Genomic DNA, 23,305 nt, shown 5'->3' on the forward strand with positions numbered 1-23,305 from the left:
TCCATCCTGTTAGAGGAAAACATATTTAATCTCCTATTTGCTCCATAGCTTGTTTAAATTAAAAAAAAAATAAAAGCATGCTGTAAAATAATGAGATTGCTGAGTTTGCTGTCAAAATTGGTGTATAACATGAGAAAAACAGTGGCTACATTACATTCAGATACGTATGTTTTATTAGTAGAGAAATATGAATCAGAATGATTCAGTATCTACATTTCTCTCGCCGCTGTCATTTTCTACTTCTATGAATATTTGTAGGTTATTCATAATTAATTAATGTTTAATTTCATTTTTTTTTGCTTTTTTTTTAGGTGATTTAAAAAACGAGTGTTCGGGGTTAACACGAAAGAAAATGTGTTCGACAAATCCAGAAAGTTGGGTGACGTTTGATGATGAAAACCCATTTCAACCTCCACAGAAATCCAATATATTTTGCCAAAAGAACATCTATTTACAGAAATCAAATGGGCTTAAATTAAACCTGTCTAATGAACAGCTGGCGAGTGCATCTTCCTCTGTTTGTACGACTCCTCACATGTCTCCGGTGATAGATATCTTTATGAGTCCCGGTCCTCCAAGTAACTCACCACTTTGTACACCCATCAGGGACTGCCAGGGAACGCCGTGCACGCCAAAAGGGGGGACTTATAGTCTATATCCAATTTCAGAGGCATCACAAATCGATACAAGTTTAGCATCAGCTACACCATTATCCTTAAATTATCCTCTTCCACACCCTTCAATTTCAAATGAATTAAATCATGGCAAATACAAAAAAGGTTTGGAGCATCCGTCTGAAACGACACATTTTAAATATTTTCAAAATGACTGTTCCTTTTCAAGTCCATTTTGGAATAATGATGTCACATCCGTCCATTCCCCATCTCATGCGCACATCACAGAAGATACAGATAAAGAAGAGAAAAATCTTACAAAACAAGAATGTAATACAATAGAAAAGGTCACTTCAAGTAGCCAGAAAGGTTTAAATCACAGCTCTTTCAGTTATGTTTGTGAAAGACTTCAGCTCTTAAAGATTGATCCTCAAGATCTGCCTGTCTGTTCAGAAAAAAACAGCCCATCCTTTCTTCCCAAAAGTCTCTTTAGAAGCCAGAGAAGAGATGGGTGGCCTTTTATGCTGAGGATACCTGAGAAAAAGAACATGATGTCTTCTAGGCAGTGGGGACCTATTTACCTCAAAGTTCAAACAGGTGGAATTCTGCAAATGTATTATGAAAAGGGCCTTGAAAAACCATTCAAAGAGTTTCAGCTTCATCAATTCTGCAGGCTTTCAGGTCCAAAACTGGAAAATTTAGGTGTTTCAGAAAAGATACACACTGTTAAAATAGAACACGTAACTTATGTGGAAAAAAGAAAATACCACCCTAAGCCCGAAATTGTCCATGAGGCAGAAACTGAACAAATGTTAAAATTAGGAACTACCGTTTACGACGATTTAACAGACTTCATTACCACAGTAGAGGAGGAACTCATGTTGTTGTCTCCGATATCAAAACAAAAGAAAACGTATGAAGAACCTGAGATGGTTGTGGAAATAGTAGACAATTTCTGGGGAGAAATCAACAAAGAAGGAAAACTAATAGAAAATGCTGTTGTTTGCCAGGTATTTTGTCTTTGTTTCATTAACAGCGGAATAGAATGTTTTTTGACCTTGAATGATGCAGAGCTCCAAAAAATATCGAAAAACTACCTTGAAAAGGACAGTAGCAAAACATGGATTCATATTTATAATTGTCATTTTCATAAGTGTGTTAAAAGACAGGAATTTCAGACATCAAGGATAATTCAATTTACTCCAGTTGATGCTTGTAGGTTTGAACTCATGCGTTTCAAGGTTCCTTACAATGGAGGAGACCTTCCATTTTATATGAAGACTTCAGTAGTAGTCCAAGGAGCCTATATAGAGCTCCAAGCTTTCCTCAACATGTCTTCTAGTTTTGTAGCTTCTTCATTGTTAAACTCAACATATGTCTGTGAAAATATTACTATCCACTTCCCAGTTCCAACGCAATGGATGAAAGCTCTCTGGACTGTCTCTCTCCAGAGGCAGAGGTCTCTGAAATCAAAAGTGAATAGAAGAGCATGCCTTGGGTCTGCATATGAAATTGAGTCTGAACCAGTGATACAAGTAACCATTGGAACGGCAAAGTTTGAAAATGCATATAAGGCTGTCGTTTGGAAGATCGACCGACTTCCTGATAAAAATTCTAGTAAATATATAACTTCATCTTTAGCTTGTTTGTTGTAAATGCATGACTAGTGCAACATTTTTTACACAAAAATCTGATAAAGGGTAGAATAAAATAATAATTATTCTATAACATAATAATCCCAAATTACTGTTATTTTTATTACTTCCCACATAATATGTTTCATAGAAAGGTATACTATGAGCTCATTATAGAATGATGGAATGTTTTTTCCAGGTTTATGTCATTTTCTTAAATTCTTCATCCATTAACACGTTAATTAGCCAACTCAATTTTTTGTTATTTCCATTGAAATACCATGTTTTCCAAACAAATTAGTGGTACTGTATGAGTAAATCCATGATGCTTGAGCGTCCAATGGATTTCTTTGATAATTCTAAGATAATTCTTAGAATCTTACTCACAAAATAGTATATGCAGAAGAACTGTCACCATAGTAATCAATCTAATTTAAATCTTATCCTAAATTTGGAAGAAGATCTAAGTTATTTTTCTACTCATCAATTCTTTGTGCTAAAGCATCTCCTTTCCAAGTTTAGTCCACATAACATTTTACAGGTGGCTTCTTTAGACCATTGATAAACACAAATGTAAACCTCCAGCTGTTGTGTATTTACTGTAAATTATACAAGTGGGTTAGTTGGACATAGTGCTGCATGAGCCATGGTAGTCCCCAAATTCATCTTAACACACACAAGCTGAACCAGGAATATATGTCACAGGGTCCTCATGTGCATCCTTTTCAGAACATAAGAGGATGAAGCTTTTTAATTAGGTTGGTACCTTGAGTTTAGATCCTGCAGAGATCTTCAGGACAGGTCCTTTGCGGAAGGGTCTATAGACCCAAATGATCCATGTGGTTGCTCATTCAAGGACAAAATGAAGATCTGGGAGATCAGGTTCAGGACCAGACTGGGGATACACGATTAGCCCTTATGCAGAAACAGAACTGTTTATCCTGTTTTTGCAGGAAAGTCTAGTAGTTTGGAACAGCACATTACATTACTGCGAGGAACAGAAAAATAGCATAGCCTAAATCTACATATCCCCCCAAAATATCCGGCATATGTGCTTCTGTGATAAGGAATTAAAGGCAATGTTAAAGAAAAGCATAACAGTACTAAGCTTGGAAAACAGAAATGTGGTTTGAAAAAAATATAAATAAATATAGAATGTGCTTCTAACAACCTAAACATTAAAAAAGCATTGTTGCTTTAAAAACACAAATCCATAGACATTTAACAGATAAGTTACTCGGTCACAGTATGTTGTAAAACAGTTTTCAGATATTGTAAATTAGTAAAAATGTTTTATATATAAACCCACACAATTTTCCAAACATCCGTCAATGCAGCTGATGTGTAAACAACACGTGCCTCAGCACTTTATGTGGATGGAACAGTAATACATAAAAGAACATCTTTTCCGGACTCAGATAATTAACGAGTGCCCTAACACTGACCCCCGTGGGCCACTAACCATACGTAATATTATAAGGTGTTATTAATTACAATATTTATGGTTCAGTAAAGGATTATAAAAGGTTGTTTTTTATGGTTATAGAATTCATATGATCCTAGATAACGTAGCTATGTTACTTTATGTTGTTATGTATTATTTTAGAGGGGACAAGCGGGTGTACCTATGATATAAAAGTAAGCAAAACATTGGGCTTTATGTATTTAAAGAGATTTGGGTGCATCGTCCTGCATCTCAATCTCTCTAATGGCTATATGTTTTTTTCCCTATCTTAAGGTCATAATCAGCCTCATAGTTTGTCTTGCAAACTGGAGCTTGGCTCAGACCAGGAGATACCTCGAAACTGGAATCCAGTTGCAACAGTGCACTTTGTAATACCTGCTACATGCGTCTCCGGGGCAGAAGTGAAATCAATGGGAATTGAAAATGATATTCAGCCTCATAAACACGTCATTCAGAAAGCTTGCTACAACATCCAGGTATTATCGATTTTCACATTTGTCTTGAATTGTTTACATTACTAATAAATTCCTATTATGAGGTATATAAGATTGCTGGTAGCTATTTATTGGGACTTTATATATTTTGATTAATCTTTATGATTGGATTGGAGGCATTTTACAACGTAAGAAATCTCAAGTCAATATGTGATTAAGTCACTCTGCACTTAGGTTACAGCTAAAAAAATGTGTCTGAAACAGATATTGCTTACAATGGAATCTGTTCATACAGTTTGCATAAAAGTATACGTTTCTATCATTTGTTTATCGTCCAGATTCAGTATTGTATGTGCTATGTGATAAACATTTTCAATATCAATCTTCTTTGTGGACATACATTTAGTGTCTTTCAAAAATAACCATTATTTCCTGAATATACTTTTAAAAAGGTCGTACATAGAGGTGGCAAAATATTCCATGAACAGTTGGAGTTATATTTTCCAGACAAGTGAAACCCACGCAATTCCAAAACCGCATCAGATCAAGGCATGAACCTAAATTGACCGACTAAACCCAGGGTCAAGATCTCGCTTTGAGCTGAGCTAGGGGCAGACAGGGCTGCAGTCTGCTGTTGAGCTGCATATGGCTGCAGTATCCTTAGTTTTTCTCTTTGGCGCCATCTGTAGACACAACTGGAAAACACAGGGAGTCTAAGAACAGGCTCACAGCAATGGGGTAGAATAGGAAGGTACGGGCAGAACTCAAGGCGGTCTGTAGGGCAAGCAGACGGCAAGGGGGTCTGTAACATGAGCAGAGGGCAAGGGATTATGTAGCATGGGCAGACTGGGGAATACTGCACTGTACCAAAGAATAATCGAAAATGGGTGTCAAAGTCCACACCAAGAGGTCATAGTGCAGAAGATACAAATCAATCGCAGTATGAGGTTCAGTGTCAACGGACTTGCTCTGTACCCGAGTTATATCCAAACCACTTGCCAAGCACCCAGATTACAGTCATAGGACTTGCCCAGCACTCGGGTTGCATCCACAGGGCTTGCCCAAGCACCCAGATTGCATTCAAATGATTTGCCGTGCACCCCGTATACCCGCCTCGGCTCAGCCCTGGTGTGTGTGAGAGAGTGAGTAAGAGTGTATGAGAGGGCATGAGAGTGGGAAAAAAATCCAACAAAATGTAAACAAAAATTCTGAGCTCTCGGCTTCCTTTATGTTTGTTTCGTTGAGGCCCCCTCCTCATTTTCTATTATCCATATACTGCTAATCAGATTGGAAACTATTTAGTTTGACCCTGTGCAGATCCCACATCCCTGCATGAACAGATATCACAGTGAGATTGTACTGTGCAGAATAGTGACTTACTGAGACATCCATATTATATATTTAATATAAATAACACCACATATACATATTTTTTCCATAAAGTTCTTGGAAATAAAGATCTCCAACGTATCTCACCGTGACCTAATTGGCCTCTCAGTTTGAAGGCACTTAAAATCGACAATGGAAGAGTTAAATTGAGAAGAGCGATGTGCACGGAGCTTATTAACGGTAAATAGAAGACACAAACAATATCCCGCTGGAAAGAAAAAAGATGAAGACAACTGTTCAGTCAGACAAAAAATAGCCATAGGAGAGCTAGAACAACGCTGTTCAGTTAATGAAATAGCAGCATTAAAATTGCTGGACTCATCATTTCCCCCCCAATGACATCATTTGATAAAAATGCTTGCATAGGTATCTTCATGCAAGCTGCAAGAATCCTAAAACCTGCTTAAATGTTTGTGCGCTAGAATTCGGCATTCAAGAACATAAATAATACCAAATCCTAAGAATAGCTTGTACAGGAATTCTGGAAGTATAACTGAAAAAAGAAATGTCGTTGACAATCATGTAGAAATCTGATGCAAAATGAAGGTAATTTGTGTCACTCATTGCAACCTTGTGTGGCAGAAATATACTGTGCGACGCACCTTACAATAGAAACATAGAATATAATGCTTAATAATTATCACTTGGCCCATTTAACAGCAATTTTCTACTTGCTGCAAAACCTCATATTTTACAAAGAATAGCATGAGAATAGCATACTGCTCAACATTTTGGGGGGTGTTTTGGGGCAGGGTCTAGAGGTAGGGTGAGGGGTATGGTTGGAGGGTGGGTCGTGTAGGGGGGACCAGTCACGTACCTTACCCATCCAGCCATCTCTTGGTGCCCAACTTTAATGTGTCACTAGCTGGCAATGTGAGGGCTGCAATAGAGTTCTGTACTGCAATGGGGGACAGTGCCTGACAACCGTGGCTATCCCACAAAAAAAAGGAGATGATGAATGTATGAGAACCCCCACCATTTGTCCCTGAACATGTATGGAATAGCCTTTTATCTATCCGATAGAAGGTTACATTGTATTGTCCTAAAATGAATCCTCCATTCCTATAATATGTGCTTATTATTATTTTCATTATTATTATTATCTTTTAACACTCTTAACAGTTGACCCGTCACTTCTTACATTAATATATTCAATGACACAACTAGAACTGACAGACTAAGACAAACCTATACATTAGGTGAAAAAGAACTCTGCTTTACAATCTAGATGTGTTCTTGTATTGTCCCTTCTTTTGTTACTTCTCCAAGGTATACCTGTTGAGATCATTCCATCTTTCCTAGTATTTATTATCTATAGCTCTTTATTTGGACCAACTGTGTCTCTAGAGTCAGTTCTCCAGTTCTGTATATACAGGTAATAGAGTAGGAGAGGTCTGATCAGTGATCTATAAAGTGCATGACTACCTCCCATTACATCTACTAAAGTCTTTTGTAATACAGTCTAGCACCCTGCTTACATTCCCTGCTGTTTTTTTCTTGTATTTAATGTCCGTCATTATTCTCTTATCCCCTTTTCTCTATTGTAGTGATATTAATACTATATCAGATTTTTATATTGCAGATGCATTACCTTGTATTTATCAACGGTGAACATTAAAATTAATCATAACTATTTATTTATTTTGGGATCTATCTACATAGATCAAGGTATACTAATCACGGGACTTTTACAAAAAAGGCTTAAAATATTTTTTTGTTCACTTGTATAATAGACATATGCAAATGAAATCAAGGATGATGAAAAACACAAATTTGTGAGCAAACACTAGTAACAAAAGAATTTCAATTTTCAGTGATTACATACAATGCATGCTTTTAAGCAGGTGTTATAAATCAAAAGTTCAGAAGCTGAACAATTGGAATAAAAATGTTCAGTCACATAAACTGAATATTATCTTGCTGGAATCCTTCATTTCATGTGACACTTACAATACTGTATTTGCAAATTATGAAGTTCCATGTTCTTCCATCTCTGACACTTAGCCTGCTGCATGTGCATATTATTATGTTGCTGGTCTAGCGGAACACATCATTCGTACAGCACTGTTTACCGATTGCAAAGAACTCTGAGAATACACCGCATGCAGTGTAAAAAATAAGAATACAGCTTTCTGGACATATAAAGAAGTATAGGATGATGAAATCTCCCGCTTTAAAGGGGACTTGAGCATAAAATCAACTACTGTATATACTAATGTAGGTTAGCATTGACAAAGTTGATTTTATCTCATTTTGCTCAAATAAACCCCCCTTTTTCTGCAGACCTGGCGGCTGCTACACTATATGGACAAAAGTATTGGGACACCTAAATATTACACCAACAGGGTCTTTTATCACATTCGAAATACATAGACATCGATACGTAGACAGTCCGCATTTGCAGCTATTCCACTCTTCTGGGAAGGCTTTCCAAAAGATTTTGGGGTGTTTCTGTGGGAATTTTTGCCCATTCATCCAGTAGAGCATTTGTGAGGTCCGGCACTGATGCTGGACGAGAAGGCCTGGCACACAATCCCTGTTCCAGTTCATCCCATGAGTGTTGGATGAGGTTGAGGTCAGGGCTCTGTGCGGCCGGTCAATTTCCTCCACACCAAACTGATCCAACCATGTCTTTATAAAGCTTGCTGTAATGGTCAGGTGTCCCAATAGTTTTGTCTCTATAGTGTATTTTTGTCAGTTGTAATATTATAGTTGACTTTCCCTGCTAAAACAGCACACTGACATTGATAACGAAATCCTAGCTCAATAGACTTCCATTAGTCATGTGTCCAGCTGGGTGACTAAAACTGAGCCATTCTATAGTTTACCACAGGAAGTCAAGGTGTTTGGTAGATTGGGGTAAGATAACAGAGCTAGAACATATACATGGCTAATAAGCAGCAACCTGAATATATTATAAAAAAGACTAAAGCACAATGTGTTTTAAGACTTATATTTAGTACGAGTAATAAAACAAAATTGGTGGGAGTTCCCTTTTAAACGTCCAAATATATGTTTGAGACCATTTTATTAGATAGCCATAACATATAGCAATTAGAGTTTCCTGAATGGCATATTGCACTGAAAATCTGATTAAGACAAATACATTTTACATTCATTTGTTTTTACCACAGGTGGAAATTGAACCAAAAATAATTCATACTGGAAATGAAGACCTGGACAAGGCTGGAGACTGTAAAACTCAGTAGAAACAGTAAAGATTTATGTAAATTAACGGGGCACACTAATGCCCCATACTGCTCCATCTTTGACATATGTGTAAGTACTTTGCAATCAGGGGAGGGCTGGCAGTGGCCCTTCTGCCTCTTACCCCCCCAATAACTAACTTACCAACATATTTCTCTACACTCACACATATACACACTTATACACACTCACTGTAACACATATACACACATACATACACACTTTCTCGAACACATACTTACACTACATAGTACCCCACACTATCAATCATACTCTCCTTATGTGTTAGCAGCCGTGCTTTTACTCCAGGGTCAAATAACTCAAGTGTTATTTGACCCCCACTGTGCTTCCACTTCCAAGAGTGGGCCTGACCAAGTCATATTGGCCCTGTTTGAACTATTGGACCAGCCTGGGTGCAATTGCCCCCCAATTGTTTGTAAGTACTTTAATATGCATTATTTACACATAGGAAGTAATTCGGAAAAAATACAACACACTAATAAAAGCACTGCAGATCCACATTGGGGTTGGAATTAGTTTTGGTTGCTTGATCACTTGTAATCAATAAGCAGATTTCCTGTGCATTGGGAGCAGTGTATATGCATAGGGCACTTCAAATAAATCGCTCCATGCATTTGTATGGGGAAATAACAGTGATTTAAATGGGGCATTTAGCTATCATAATGTATTAAACATTGCATATTTTTTATTGTAAAACATATAGATTTAAAGTTTATTGTATATACAGTTCTACTCCTGGAATGCTGTGGAAAAAGACAGAATAGGTGGATAGTAAAAGTCATCTATTATGTTATATTTATTAACTATAATAGAATTTGATGTTATATTAACGTTATTACTAGAACAACAATACATAACTGTTTACATTAATCAGCTATATCAAAGGTATATAACTGCTCAGGTCTTTAAGAATCAATGGTTTGAATTTTAAAGGTGCTGTTCCATCTAGGGTGCCTCGTAAAATATCACCAGATAAGTGTCACATCAAGTAAAAGACATAAAAAAGGTCATTTTATTTTTCTCCTCAATGCTCCCTGTCACTTAAAAACTGCATTTAAAGGTAAACTGCCGATCCATTTAGCCTACTCGTCTGCCCATTTTTCCTGAGACTCAGACCTTGGCAGGCAGTGCAGTTCAGAGGGGACATATTGAGAGTCTCCATTAAAGGTTTATGGAAAAATGGTATAATATGAGAAAACGTTGGGAAAAAATTCTACATGGATGTTTTTATCACTCGTGTTGACTGACCAACCTGAACCTGAACCAGAGAGATTTTAAAATTGGAATTATGAGAACTCTTGAGGCCATGACATGAGGATAAGGGATCTGTCTGCTATGTATATATATATATATATATATATATATATATATATATATATATGTATGTTAATATATACAATATATATATATATATATATATATATATATATATATATTTAAAAGGGCCAGTTTTACATTTATCATATACCCCCCCCGGCTTAATATTTAGTCTGGTGGAGACATCATTAGAAAGATGATTCTTACTATATATAGAGCGGGGTGTTTAAGTATGCACATTTAAGAATAATTTATGCAAAATACTAATGCTTTTTTAAGTTTAGAGACTCTTAAATTAAGCAAATTAATTTGGTGATTCTGCAAGACATCCAATTCTTTATATCTATATGAGTGCAGCAAGTGCTGCGTGTATTAAAAAGGGGGTGATGATAGCAACTAAAGAGAGAAATGTATACAGCGGCGTGTCGGAATTTCACGAGACAGTTCTTATATTAAGACAAATTGCAGTTACAAAAACAGGACTTAGTGCATTCCTATATCACTGCTGTATTACTACCGTGTTCCTGTACAGCCGATGTGTAACAGCTTCATTCCAACAATACACTATTATTTGAACTTGCTCAACAACGTTTATATTGTCCTTACATACTTCTTGTTTCAGTGAAACTTCTTTTATAAATCTTGATCTGTAAAAGGGCTTTGAGCCCCGGGGTTGAGAAACACTAGTATGGAGAACAAAGTCAATTGCAAAATATTTTCTTTTTTAAAATCCTCAGATTCGGTCAAATGGGTACAAGCTTTGTGTGGCTCCAGATGGGATTCTGTAAAGTATGCTTGATTTGCCATTCACTAACCTCTTTTGCAGATGCTTCAAATGCCCTACAAACTCTTTTGTACTATAATTATAACCATAATAATGTACTTTAACGGACTGCCTACCCAATATCGCTAGTAAGACAGCATGAACAGCAAATAACAGAATACTGAGAATAAGAAATATGTTGTATAATTAAAGCAATATTAGCCTATTGTGTAGTTGTGTCTAGGACATTGTAACATATTGACTTAACACCTTGACCTGGTGGTGTCATGCTGTTCCATATGGTCATCTAATAAAGAAACCTTTTGATTGAAGTCATTATTCTATTTGTGTTTTTGAATCTGTTATATGCTGCAGAATTTATGTCTTGATTATGATCAATGTAACCTGAAGCATAGTTTTCTTAGAATTGTGTTAATTCTCTACCTGCTGCCCCTTTTCCATGACACAAGATCGAGACAACTAGTACACGAGCAAGGAATGCAATTTGAGATAATGTTTTGTTTAATTTTTTGTGGTTAGAGACTAATGGGAAGAATTGTTTTTAATAGGAGCAGAGGACCTTTAAAGGAGAAATAAAGCTCAATAGCAAATACATTTTTATTGCATAAAAGCAGCAGTAGAAATTCCTGATACTGCTAAGTATCCAAACCATTACAGAAATATTTTGATAATGTGCCAGGGTTGTGGGTGTCGGGTCAGGTAGGAGTCCCTTTGCAGGGGCAGGATCGGGCTCATACCTCAGCTGGAGGCAGGCAGGTGCTGATGTGCCTACTTGTAGACGGCTGTCTGCTGTAGCGTTAGACCTTTTCTTTGGCGTTATCTGCAGGCACACCTGGAAGAAGCAGTGAACAGTCTTGGAACAGGCTGACAGCAAGAGGATCTGTAGAGCGGGCAGGCAGCAACAGAAAAACGGCAACAGGGTCTGTGCAACTGGCAAGAGCAACGGGCAGACAGAAACAAGTTTACCATAGCCTAATTGTGTATTCCTTGCTTGTTGGCGTGGCAACTAAAATAATCATTAATATGCCACAATCAAGTCATTTTCGACTATAAAATAAAGTGATGCTGCAAAGTATGATCTCATAAAAATCCATTATCAGGACATGCTTCCTTTTAAGCCTCTTTATTTAGCACCAGAGCGCACCCGACTTTCCAGTTACAGCTGTTTCCAGGCACATGCATCTGCAAGACAGCTGAATTTACCTCTTCACTTAAAAAGGTAGCGTTCAGGTGGCATAAATAAATCGTGTTTGCTACAGAGTACCGCATTGTAAGAGTAACATACCACACTGATCATACACAGATCATATAATCACATACTGTATGTTAGGCCACTGTATGGTAATCAAGTGCACTGCAGTGATTTAAAACCTTATTAAAGAGGAACTCCCACCATTTTACCTGAATGTTGAATGATTATATTGGCTGCAGGCTACCTAAAAAATATTGCTAAGTAGGGGTTTGTTACTTGAAGCAGAAGAGCAGGGGAACGTAACAAAGTTCTTTAGTCCCTGTTTTCCCAGTGTGATTTACATGGAGTATATCCAGTGTTCCCAGTTGGATGTTGCCTTTCCCATCCGGGCTTTGGACTATAAGGGCCAGAATTATCCTCAGCTGACATCAGACGCCGTACGTGAAGCAAGAGAGTCTTCATCAAAGAACATCTTCCTATGTTTGCAACAATAGGTGGGTTGGGTAAGACCTTTTGGCGGGCCAAATATTTACACAATTATTTTCTGCGCTACCTCACATCATGCAAAGAGCGCCTTTCTCTGATCTCCAAGAGGCTTCTGGCCTCACAGAGCTTCACAAATAACGGGTAGGTGAGTATTCACACAACACACAGGAATAAAATTATAACATTAGTGTTTATAAGGCTATTTGTGCCAAAAATTATATCTACATTCCTAAAAATAATAGGGCAATAACTAAATGATATCATGAAATAAATATGGTGGGATTTCTCCATTAACCAGTAACATTATAAAGAGATATCCCTCATTAAATTAACATTGCATTGTACTGAGTCTTACTATCAGAAAAAACGAAGTAGCGTTGGTCCTTTTTGTATACTATGGTAAGATGAAACAGTTCTGATCTTCATAACTCATCTACCATATAGTCACGAGTTATTGCGTTGGTAGAGCCATGTGTCACAATATTGTATTACACTGACATACTATAATTTTGTAAGATATGCCTAGCCTTTTTTTAGAGACAATGCTGCAAGTATTGCTTATATTTATATTCAAAATGCCACAACGTGAAAAAACCAAACAGTTATTTATATTGATCAGGCTAAACTAGGTCTAATATTTATAAAAGCCACCAAATTAAATGTTTTATGAATTCTGTATTTTTTGTACAATGACCCAGTTTTCATTATTTCTAGTAATAGCCATTGATTTGTACAGAATTCATTACTTCTAGGTTTTAGACCGCTGTCAAATCACATGATGCAAAAAGCACAAGGACATCATGACAAATTAACGCTCAGAGGGTTCAATCTGGATTTGTGAGACAGCAGTTTTGCAATAAATGTTTATTATGATGGGTATTACCGGTATATTTATACATTCTTTATAAATTCTCACACTTGTATTTTATTGGGTTTTACAAGAAAAAGTTGCAGTCATAAACATGTTACAGCAGTTCAGGAAGATTGAACACATTGATGTGACAATTAATGATAACCATTTCTTGTGATACAATAGTGCGTAGCACTAGCATAAAAAATGAAAAAACCGGTAGGAAAAGAGATAGATTGAGAAATGGAAGAAAGAGAGATAATCAAAGAAGTAGAGGGCGGAGAAAAGATAACATTCTCTATTTTTAATCCATAAGAAAAATGTTGTTATTTATTAGAGTAGAGAAGCAGAATACATCATGTTCATAAAATCCTAAAAAGCTTTTCTGCATGTAGTGCTGCAAATGTTTTGTTGGCTTGTACCTCAAGATTATTGTTAAGCTAAAAGGGAATAACCTTGAAAGAAAAATAGACATATAATACAACTCTCCAATTACAATTTAATGCTTAGGGCTTCTCTTAGTGTTTAAGATGTTAACAATATTATAGAAATACATGGGTATACTCTTGCGGATCAGTCACACACACACACACACACAGATCTACTGGTAGTAGATATTTTGTTTTACTTTTTTTTAGCTCCTTCAATAAACTGAAACATTTAAGAAAATGTTCCATTTTCTATGGTAACAAACTATCACTGGCAACTTGATCAATGACAAGGATTCCCTGAAATGACGCAATAAGTAAAATGTTACATTATGTTAGGAGCCGAGGGGGTTTGAAATAGCAATAGTGCATATGTATTACACTTAACTTTATACCACAAGGTGGCCTTTGGTTCACTGGACTCTGCCTCCCCATGGACAGAAGATGCTTACCTGCTCCTGTCCCACCTTTTGCTTGTTTCTGCAATCAAGGGCCTTTATACCCCGGGCACGCTCCTAGCTTCCTTACTACAGCATTGGACTCGAACAACGCTCCTGGTTTACTCTTTTGCATCATGTTGGTTCTGATCATCCAGACCTTTTGACGCCGACTTTGATTTCCCTTTTGGATTACCCTTCAGCACTGTGCTATTGTTCCCCTTGTACCTCAGTTCCACAGACCCTGTTGCCGCCTGCCCATTCCACAGACCCCCAGATACAAGACATTTAAATCTACAACATAAAGCTGAAGTTCACACTTTACCTTAAGATATAGAAGTTCGTTGCAAAAATCCCTCCAGTGAGGAGAAAGCACCAAATGCCCAACATCCCTACCTTGAGAAATAGGATCAATACAATAACACATGGATTGGAGATCCTTCTGTAAAAAGGATAAAAAGAAAAATCAATACAGAAACTATGTTTGTGTCAAAAAAACCCAAACTAACAATGATGTCTGGGTTATTTAAAAATGTTACAACACTTTAGTATTACATTCAACCATGGTGCATATTTAGATCAATTTGGGGGCTATTTAATTGAGTCCTTCTGCAACAAAACTAGGGTGGAAAACAATTTCTATTTAATAAAAACACACACTATATATATTTATATATAGGTTTCCATGGGAACCAGTATCCTTGAGAGATCTGATGCTAAAAATTTGCACTCAAGGCTTTTTTCTTTACTATAAATAATACTTTTTCCAAAGCCTCTGTTCTGTGCCACTGTATATAGCGTGTTTACTGTACTTTCTGCACAATTCCTTTAGCACCATTTAAATTCACATCCATACGGTCCCTCCAGACATCCTCAATCACGCGGCACAGCCACAATATGTTTATGTCTCTATCTTACTGACATTAAAATGTATTTGCTGATTCTATGACTGCATTGTTATATCGCTCTTCCTGATTGAGTCTCAAGAAGCCAGATATGGGAGACCCATCATCGTGCTTTTACGTTTAATAGATAAATGATTTAGGTAGGATGTCTTCAATGGGTGTATATACTACACCAGATTTAAAGAGAGGTATCACTTCTTTCTAATGTCTTAATAATTACTGTGTCTTTCTGATAAATAAGATTGCTAATAACGGATCCTACATAAAACTCAACACCAGGAGTAGGAGGAAACTGAAAAAGAGTCATATAATATTTAGAGATTTAGTAAATGTCTAGAACAGGGATAATTATACATTATGCTGCATTTTGCCATCGCATTTTATACATTCCACATAATGCGTTGGCATCTTATAAATAAATGTGCATAATAACAATAATTTAAACGCATTTTAAATAACAGAGCCTTTGTAGTTATCTACGTCAGTACAGATTTCAAGGTAAAGAAGATAAATTGTTATTAGTAAACCATAGCGTGTTGCAGTTTGAGATCACAGAGTTCTTCATTTTAAATGTACCAGATCCATACAGAATTGCAAGGCTTTTCAAGCACGGGAGACCTTTGCTACGGTGTTCTTTTGCCTGACAGACAGATGGAGGCAAATTGGAATCTGAAGTACGTACTTTCTTCTTGGCTTAATTTTGCTTGGAAACCAGAGTACCTTGGGAATGCCGTTCATGTATTCGGCATTCATCAGCTCTCCTTATCAACTGCATTTGTGGTGTTTAGTGAGAAAAGCTATCAAATTAAGAAAAGCCATCAAATTAAGAAAAAGCCAATTTAAAAACACACAATAAGTGATTGACATGAACAACATGACAATAACAAGGCTTTGTTACATACAATATCAGTCTGGCGCCTTGCTAAGTAGATAGGCGTAGAAGACATTTTGACGAACCATTTTTTTAATCTCATTACGATGTACGTGTGTAAAAGCTATACTATATAGCTTTTAAAATTTTTTTTTAGGAAAACAAAATAATGCTTTTTTTATAAACATATGAACGGAGAGGGTTCTGCAATTCAGCTATACGTTTGGTTCAGTTTAAATAAGTTATCAGTGCTAATTCTTGTCAAATATGAAGGTATAAAGGATGTCTATATGGTTTACTTGGAAATAAGCCATTTTATACTATACATAAAATATAAACTGATCTTTCTGGTCTTTTCCTTCATCCAAACACAACCCTCATTCCAGATTGAATTACCTCTTCAAGATAGTTTTAAATCAGTTCTAGGCATTCCTGTATTTTCCACCTCCCTTGGTTTGTTTGAGACTTTGTTCCATAAAGTCCAGGTTACAGTGTTAGTTCGAATTACACTAAAACCATTTGAAGTTTTGTAGTTTGAAGGGAACTACTGCTATACTGGTTTTAAATTGGGACTTAATGGTAGCTCTTCCAGTTTTGCATAAGGCCCACTCGCTCTTGCCCATCCTCCACCAATTTCCAAACATGGTTCACTCACATGTCCCACCTACAATGCCTTTCGACTACCCCGTACGTCAAGCTTTTGTGAATAAACCGTAATGTATATGGATACACTACTACTTCAACTTATTGTTTTCATACTCTGTGTACAAAGACACCGTAGAATGCCTATAATGACCTTTCAATAAAAAGCAACCAGAACAGGTCATATTCTAGCTTGAATCAATTCCTTATAATATTCATAGAATTCAAGAGACTGACAAGAATTTATAGATAAAAAATAATAAAATAAAAATAACAATTACATGTTAAAAATCAGGCCAAACCAAATACAACATCCGGAAACTGAAACAATACCTATTAACTAAAAAATAGACATTTTGAATGTATCAAACCTGGTACAAAGCTGCTTGGAGGCTGCAGGAATGTTATGACTGTCCTTTGGCAGGTGGTATTTCCAGCTTTGGGAACTCAAATCCCCAACGCGATATCATGAAAATCAACATTTACTATCAACTAATTCCGTGAAGGCAGTTTTTTCATGATTAGTGTGAGCAGAATCCCCAATGGTATAATGAGAAAAGAGTGCAAAGCACTGACAATACTGTATATAATTCTACAGGCACAGGTGATTAATTGCTGCATCTCTTGCAACTTGGGAATTGGCCAAAGCTCGACAGCTTTATTCTTTCATTATAAACCTTGCTATAGTGGTACCTGATACATAAAAGATGGTATTATAGCACATACAGTCACACACGGTTCCTCAAGGAGGAGGCATGGGTTTTCATCACAAATCAGGTTTATAAAACCCATTAGTCTGGGACAACACACTCTTTCCCCAGTTTCCCAGTCATAAGCTGAGACTCAGTGTAGGATATAAACCCCCCAAAAAAAGACTGCTTTATTTTTCACACACATGGCTAGATATAGCCAGCAAAGCACACATTAACATGAATCAAGATATTGGGATACAAACCACCCCCTTAATTTGCCTCCCAGAGACAACAGGGTCAGTAAAGGGATTAACAATACAACGGGGTCCCAACCTCCACTATGTATTACTGGCTGAAATCAGTTCCAAGGTTTGGCTGGGGAAAATGCCTGTAGTGGCTAAACTGGGGGAGGGGGGGGGGTCTGACATTAAACTAAAACAATGGCGGTTACTCCCTGGTTGCAGATCCTGGCTGTCTGCCAGAGATAATCCCCTCAACAAATGATGAGATGATATACTTCTGGGGGTAGACACAGAAGTCTTTACAAAGCCAGGGCCCATAGTCAATAGGGGGGAGGCTGGCTGTCAGGCCTCTTCAGTGGCCCCAGTGATGGAGAGTTCCGTCACTTTAAATATACATAAGGTCATTTTTTATTATATTGACCCAATCACCCCTTCTTACCCTAATATATATGTAGGCAGAGAGAAAAGTTGACTTTAACCTTTACAACAAGTAGAAATCCCTTGAAATGGCCAATGGATTTTTTATTGTCCTCACTGTATTAGCCTCCAACGCTCCTGATGGTAGGCCATTCATTGAACACCCTCGCAGTAAAGTAAGGCTTCCCTACATTTCATCTAAACCTCTGACCTCCTACTTTTAGATTATGGCCTCTTGTAACATTTATCTTCCTTTGAAATAGACATCCCTTCTGTACTTTGTTAAATCTCTAAGTATATACAAAGTTGTTGTCACATCTACTCTTTCTTTTCCCTCTTACAAGCTACACATATTGAGTCTCCTTAGTCTTTCCTGGTAATTTTTATTCTGCAAATTCATAATTTTGGTAGATCTCCTCTGGACTGGATGGGGTCTCCAGAATTGTACACAATACTCTAAATGAGGTCTAACCACCTCCCTCTTCCTGCTACTAATGCCTCTTGCTATACCACCCAGCACCCTGCTTGATTTTTGTTGTGCTTTACTGTATTCCCTGCTTACTTTTAACTCCTCCAAAATAATTACTCCCAAGTCTCTCTCTTTCTGGTAGAAACATTGAATTAGACAGCAGATAAGAACCATTTGGTCCATCTAACCTGCCAATTCTTCCGATGTAGAACTCAGACCTTACTCAGTCTTAAAGGCTTCCACTCTATTACTGCTTCATGTTACAAGACCCTACTAAGCCTCCATCTCCAGCCCAGTGTTAAGGATTACCCTGGGCTGGGATCTCCTTTAAGAATGGTGACCATCCCTCCTTGCAAAACAATTGGCTTCAACGTAAAGTAAAATGTGCATTGTTAGAGAGGACTGAAATTTATTTTCATCTGTATTTCAGCTACATGAGAATTATATACAGTAAGCTGTTTACATTATCATATCTTTGAGTAGAACAAAATATGCCTACTTTGCAATTTGATATAATAGCAGTTTAAACATATAAATCTGTGCTTGTAATCTGCTTTGGTAAACAAAAAAAGGTCAGGAACTGAGAGAAAGCTATTGATAAATTCAATCCACTGTTGCCCTTATTCAGTGAAGCCCAGATTAATGCTGCAGTTAACTTTGCATATATTTCTGTGCAGAGTAACTGTATTCATAAACACTCCTGTGATGAATGAATGTCAAATTGATAAAAAAAAAGCTGATATATTTCAAAGTATAAATAGAAGCTATAGTAGGAATGAATATTTTATTAAATGTTCACTTAGTAAAGTGTATTTGGACATAAAAAGTGCTCAGCCAAAAAGCATTCCTTTTTTTTTTTTTTTTTTTTTTTTAAATGCGAATCAAAATTCTAAGGACTATTCAAACATATGTCATCCAGGAGACTAATGATTGCATATGTGTTTTTAGAAATAAATATAGTAATTCTACATTTGTTTTTGGATCTCCTTCAGTTCAACACAAAAGTAGATTACTAACTACAAAAGTAGTTAAAAACGATCCTTGGACACCGAAAGTTTTTCTATACTCAGTGGGATAGAATGGCTTATGCTTGCCAATGTTTGGTTCCTAAATAGCTGTGGGACTGCTCTACTATGGATGGTCTATAGGAAGACGACTAGTCCCACTCCCCTCCTGGCCCACACCGTCTTGTGTTGGTAAGCGCAGCAATCAGCACCTTTGAGCCCTTCAAGCACTTTTTATGTTTCCTTCACCGAGGTAGTCTATGGGCATGAAGACCTTAGTGACCCTCATTTGAGAGGGATGGTCTAGAAGATCCTGTCCCCCTTTAGACTTTGATCTAGGAGGGTAAAAAGGGGCTGCATTTCCCCATGTGGGGAGTGCAGCCCCAGAAGAGGAAGACTGTGAATCTGGTTCCCAACATGGCCCTATCACTTTTGGCGCATAGGCACAAACAAGAGAGCTCTTGCGGAAAGGCCTGTGCCGGCAGCTGCATAGATCTCCACCTCCCAATCAGGTACTCTGGAGTTGGAGCCCCATTCGATGTAAATACAGCCTATTGTTCTTATCTAGGTATAGAATATATTTATGCGGCTAGCACATGCATTCAGATGCAGGTATATTAATTGTGTTTGTATTTCTATCTGACTTTCCAGTATGTCAGGTACTAGACCTACTGGTAACTAAGCTGATACCAACTGTGAAACTGCACATTAAAGGTTCTCAAACCAATCCTCGTGAGGCAGCTAACAGGCCATTATGTCCCAGCATGAATTCAGATGACAAAGAACCCTCTCAAGCTCAGAATTGCAAAAAAAACATATCCCAGCAGTATTAAATGCAAGATCTCCTGTTTTGCTGACATGCTATAGTCTTGTGAATCATACACTTGTACTCAAATAAAGGGAGACTTATTTGGATTTTCTTTCCATTGTAGTCCTCTAAGCGATAATTTTACTATTAACCAACTGTATTAATTTTCTGTCACCAAGGGAAGTTTGTAAATAACAATGAATCACTGTCATCTTAACTGATATTGTAATATTATCTAGTGTCGAACTAATTTTAAAACAAGGTGCTCTGTAAATTGAGTATTGATTTTTAATAATTAAAGTTATGTTTCAAGCTACCACTCCAATCTTTTTATCCCGAAGGAACATTTTTCCAGTTCACTGTTCTCGAGTGGCTTTAACTAGATTCTGAGTATATGTCATTGAATTAAAAGGCGCTATTGACTTGTTTTTCTTCATATGTAGACGTTATCCCGAGCCATTAGAATAACTTCAGAAAATGAGGCATTGAATTATCCATGATGACAATAATACGATAGCAGTCTCATTTATCAATTAGAATATGCATTCTAAATGACAGCTCGCCATTAATATGAATATTAAATGAGAGCCACTGGCTGAACTGCTGCTGTGAACGTCAATCAACAGTATCAGAGAGGCAAATGCTTCCTGATGGCAAGAATTGTCAGTTTAAGAAAATAATAAAAAAAAAAAAAAAATCCAGTCGCGCAATTTTTGTGTGGGGATTTTCCACTTTGAAAAACTAGATTTTAGCCTTACTCTCTTTGACTGCGTTCAAAAATGAATACCGTTCACCATAATTTAATCTATTCAGAGGAAAATTAGGTCCCCTGCGCCATTTTGCTTCCTTGAATGAATATCGGCTCAATGCGCTGGTTATATGATTACAGCTAAGTGCTCGTTTGCCAAGTTTCATGTGGATGCAATATAAAAAAAAATAATCACACACAAGAATTACGAGATAACCTGGGGTGGCAGTTAACAAAGTATAGATTGTAAGCTTGCGAGCAGGGCCTTCTCCGCCTAATGTATCAGTTTTGTCTTAGTCTGTCAATTCTTGCCTTGTCATACCCTTTGACTTTATGTATTGTATTAAGTGCTGCGTGAACTGCTGGCACTATATAAATAAAAGATAATAATAATAATGTATAATATATGCTTTAAGCAAAATAACGGTCGTAAGGGACTGCTGTTCTAAAGGTTTGCTAATAAAAAACCATGCAAACCATAAAGGTGTTCACATTTTTGACAAATGATAGCAGATACACAACATGGAGTTATAGACAGCTACAGAAAGTCAAGTAAAGAGTAACTAGACATGGATGATCAACCATCTTCTTCTGTCAATCATGTACCAAGCTTTACTCTAGCAGCATCATGCAAGGAAGGTGTATAACCTCCATTTATATAAATAACATTTTGCTTTTACAAAATTCAATTATAGAATTCAATAATATACGGAAATTTGACAAATCACTCGGGGGAGCCAGCTGCGTAATGTTTCACCGGATAAATCACTGAGCTTCACCGATAAATTAAACCTCTACATGAGCGTAGAATGTTAGTGTGTGTCTGTTACGGTATGGTGTTAGAGTGTGCAAATGTGTGTTAAGGTATGGCAAGGTTTGACAAACACACTGTGTGTGTGCACCAGTGATGCAGTGAAAATTTCACTTGACAGTAGTTTACCGATAAAAACAATTACTTTGATGATCTCATGTCCCAATACTCTAAAGCCCTGGGTATATCAACAAACGTTGAAGGGGCTAATACATTTTCACAGCACTGTAAATACAATGTTCTTTTATAAGAAGATCAAACGAGAACAAATTGTAAGCTCATTTGAGCAGGGTGCTCCTCACCTGTTTCTGTATGTTTTATACTTTTTGTTATGGCCTGTCTACAGCCCTGCGGAATCTGATGGCATTATATAAAACAATAATAATACTGACAAGGGATAAGTGGATACCTAGCAGCAGCAGATAGCAGAAGACATGTTTTTATCATGATGGAATACTGAGATAAAGGCGTAACTAGGAACTTCCTAGAGTTCACTACTGGATCTGTACTCCCAGAATGTGACAAGCAGCAGTAGTCGGGAGGGTATTTGTTTAATGCTGTTCCACCTCTTCTTATTATATCACTTTTGTAACCAAATGTGGTATTGGATAAATCATTCCTGGTATTGCTGAATGACCAAACCCTCTCCAGATAACAATTCTAAAACCAAGTGAAACGTTGCCTCATTCATAGCTTGTTTCTAGAGTGCTTGTTATTGATGGACAGTACCATAGAAACAAAAAAGCTTCTTAAAAGTTTATGTGTTGTTTTTACATTACTAAATCTCAAAGAAAAATATTTGATGGATCTTCTAAGAGTTATTCAGGTTTCATACAAATGGATCGATTAATTGATCCATTGACCCATCTTTTAAAAACTTTTTCCTGGATTGTTCACACCTTTATCCTTAAACTGCTATCATTTCACATTTTGTGATAATAATTTGCAAGATTGTAATCAGTAAAACGTTCCAATGTGCTGTCTGTAATTTCCATCATTTTTGCAGAAATGAATTACTACCTCCTACAGGTTACAGAAAGAAACTGATTTTATATCCGCATCTAAATATAGCTTGGTCTCTAAATGTTTGTATGACTCTTCATATGTATGAATTAATCCCAGTATAAGTGGTCAGGGTAATACAGTATGCAAATTTAAAAATATCTAAGATGAGACCATGGACTGATTAACGTTTGAGTCTTTACATCAGGGAAAATGGGAAGACTAGTTTTACCAAAATGTTCTATGTTTCAAATCTGGGTTAATTTTATCAACTCCTGCTGTTCGAGGCTATTCTAAATTGGATTAACTGCACATGTATAAAGCCTTGTCTTCAAACTTGGGGAGCATCTTCCAAATTTTCTAAATAATAATTTCTTTAATAATTATTAAATCTTTATGGAGAACAAGAAACCCCTTAAAATACAAATGCATATTA

At 36.8% G+C, this 23,305-nt stretch overlaps 1 protein-coding gene across 1 annotated transcript; it reads left to right on the forward strand.

Annotated features, from left to right (window-relative positions):
• Positions 1 to 324: 324 nt before the first annotated feature.
• STON1 (stonin 1) lies at positions 325 to 8,866 on the forward strand. The gene is made up of 3 exons (XM_053459926.1): positions 325 to 2,231; positions 3,987 to 4,189; positions 8,671 to 8,866. Exons 1-3 carry the CDS (start codon positions 353 to 355, stop codon positions 8,743 to 8,745), a joined length of 2,157 nt encoding a protein of 718 aa, XP_053315901.1. The 5' UTR covers positions 325 to 352; the 3' UTR covers positions 8,746 to 8,866.
• The last annotated feature ends 14,439 nt before the right edge of the window (positions 8,867 to 23,305 follow it).

This window comes from Spea bombifrons, chromosome 3, assembly GCF_027358695.1.
Source record: "Spea bombifrons isolate aSpeBom1 chromosome 3, aSpeBom1.2.pri, whole genome shotgun sequence".
In the NCBI taxonomy this organism is placed as follows: Eukaryota; Metazoa; Chordata; class Amphibia; order Anura; family Pelobatidae; genus Spea; species Spea bombifrons.

Excerpts from the sequence above, each read along its gene's own strand:
- STON1 (XM_053459926.1), top strand. The coding sequence starts at position 353 with ATGTGTTCGACAAATCCAGAAAGTTGGGTGACGTTTGATGATGAAAAC. Across the intron at positions 2,232-3,986 it reads ACTTCCTGATAAAAATTCTA|GTCATAATCAGCCTCATAGT; the intron begins GTAAATATATAA and ends CCCTATCTTAAG. Across the intron at positions 4,190-8,670 it reads AAGCTTGCTACAACATCCAG|GTGGAAATTGAACCAAAAAT; the intron begins GTATTATCGATT and ends TTTTTACCACAG.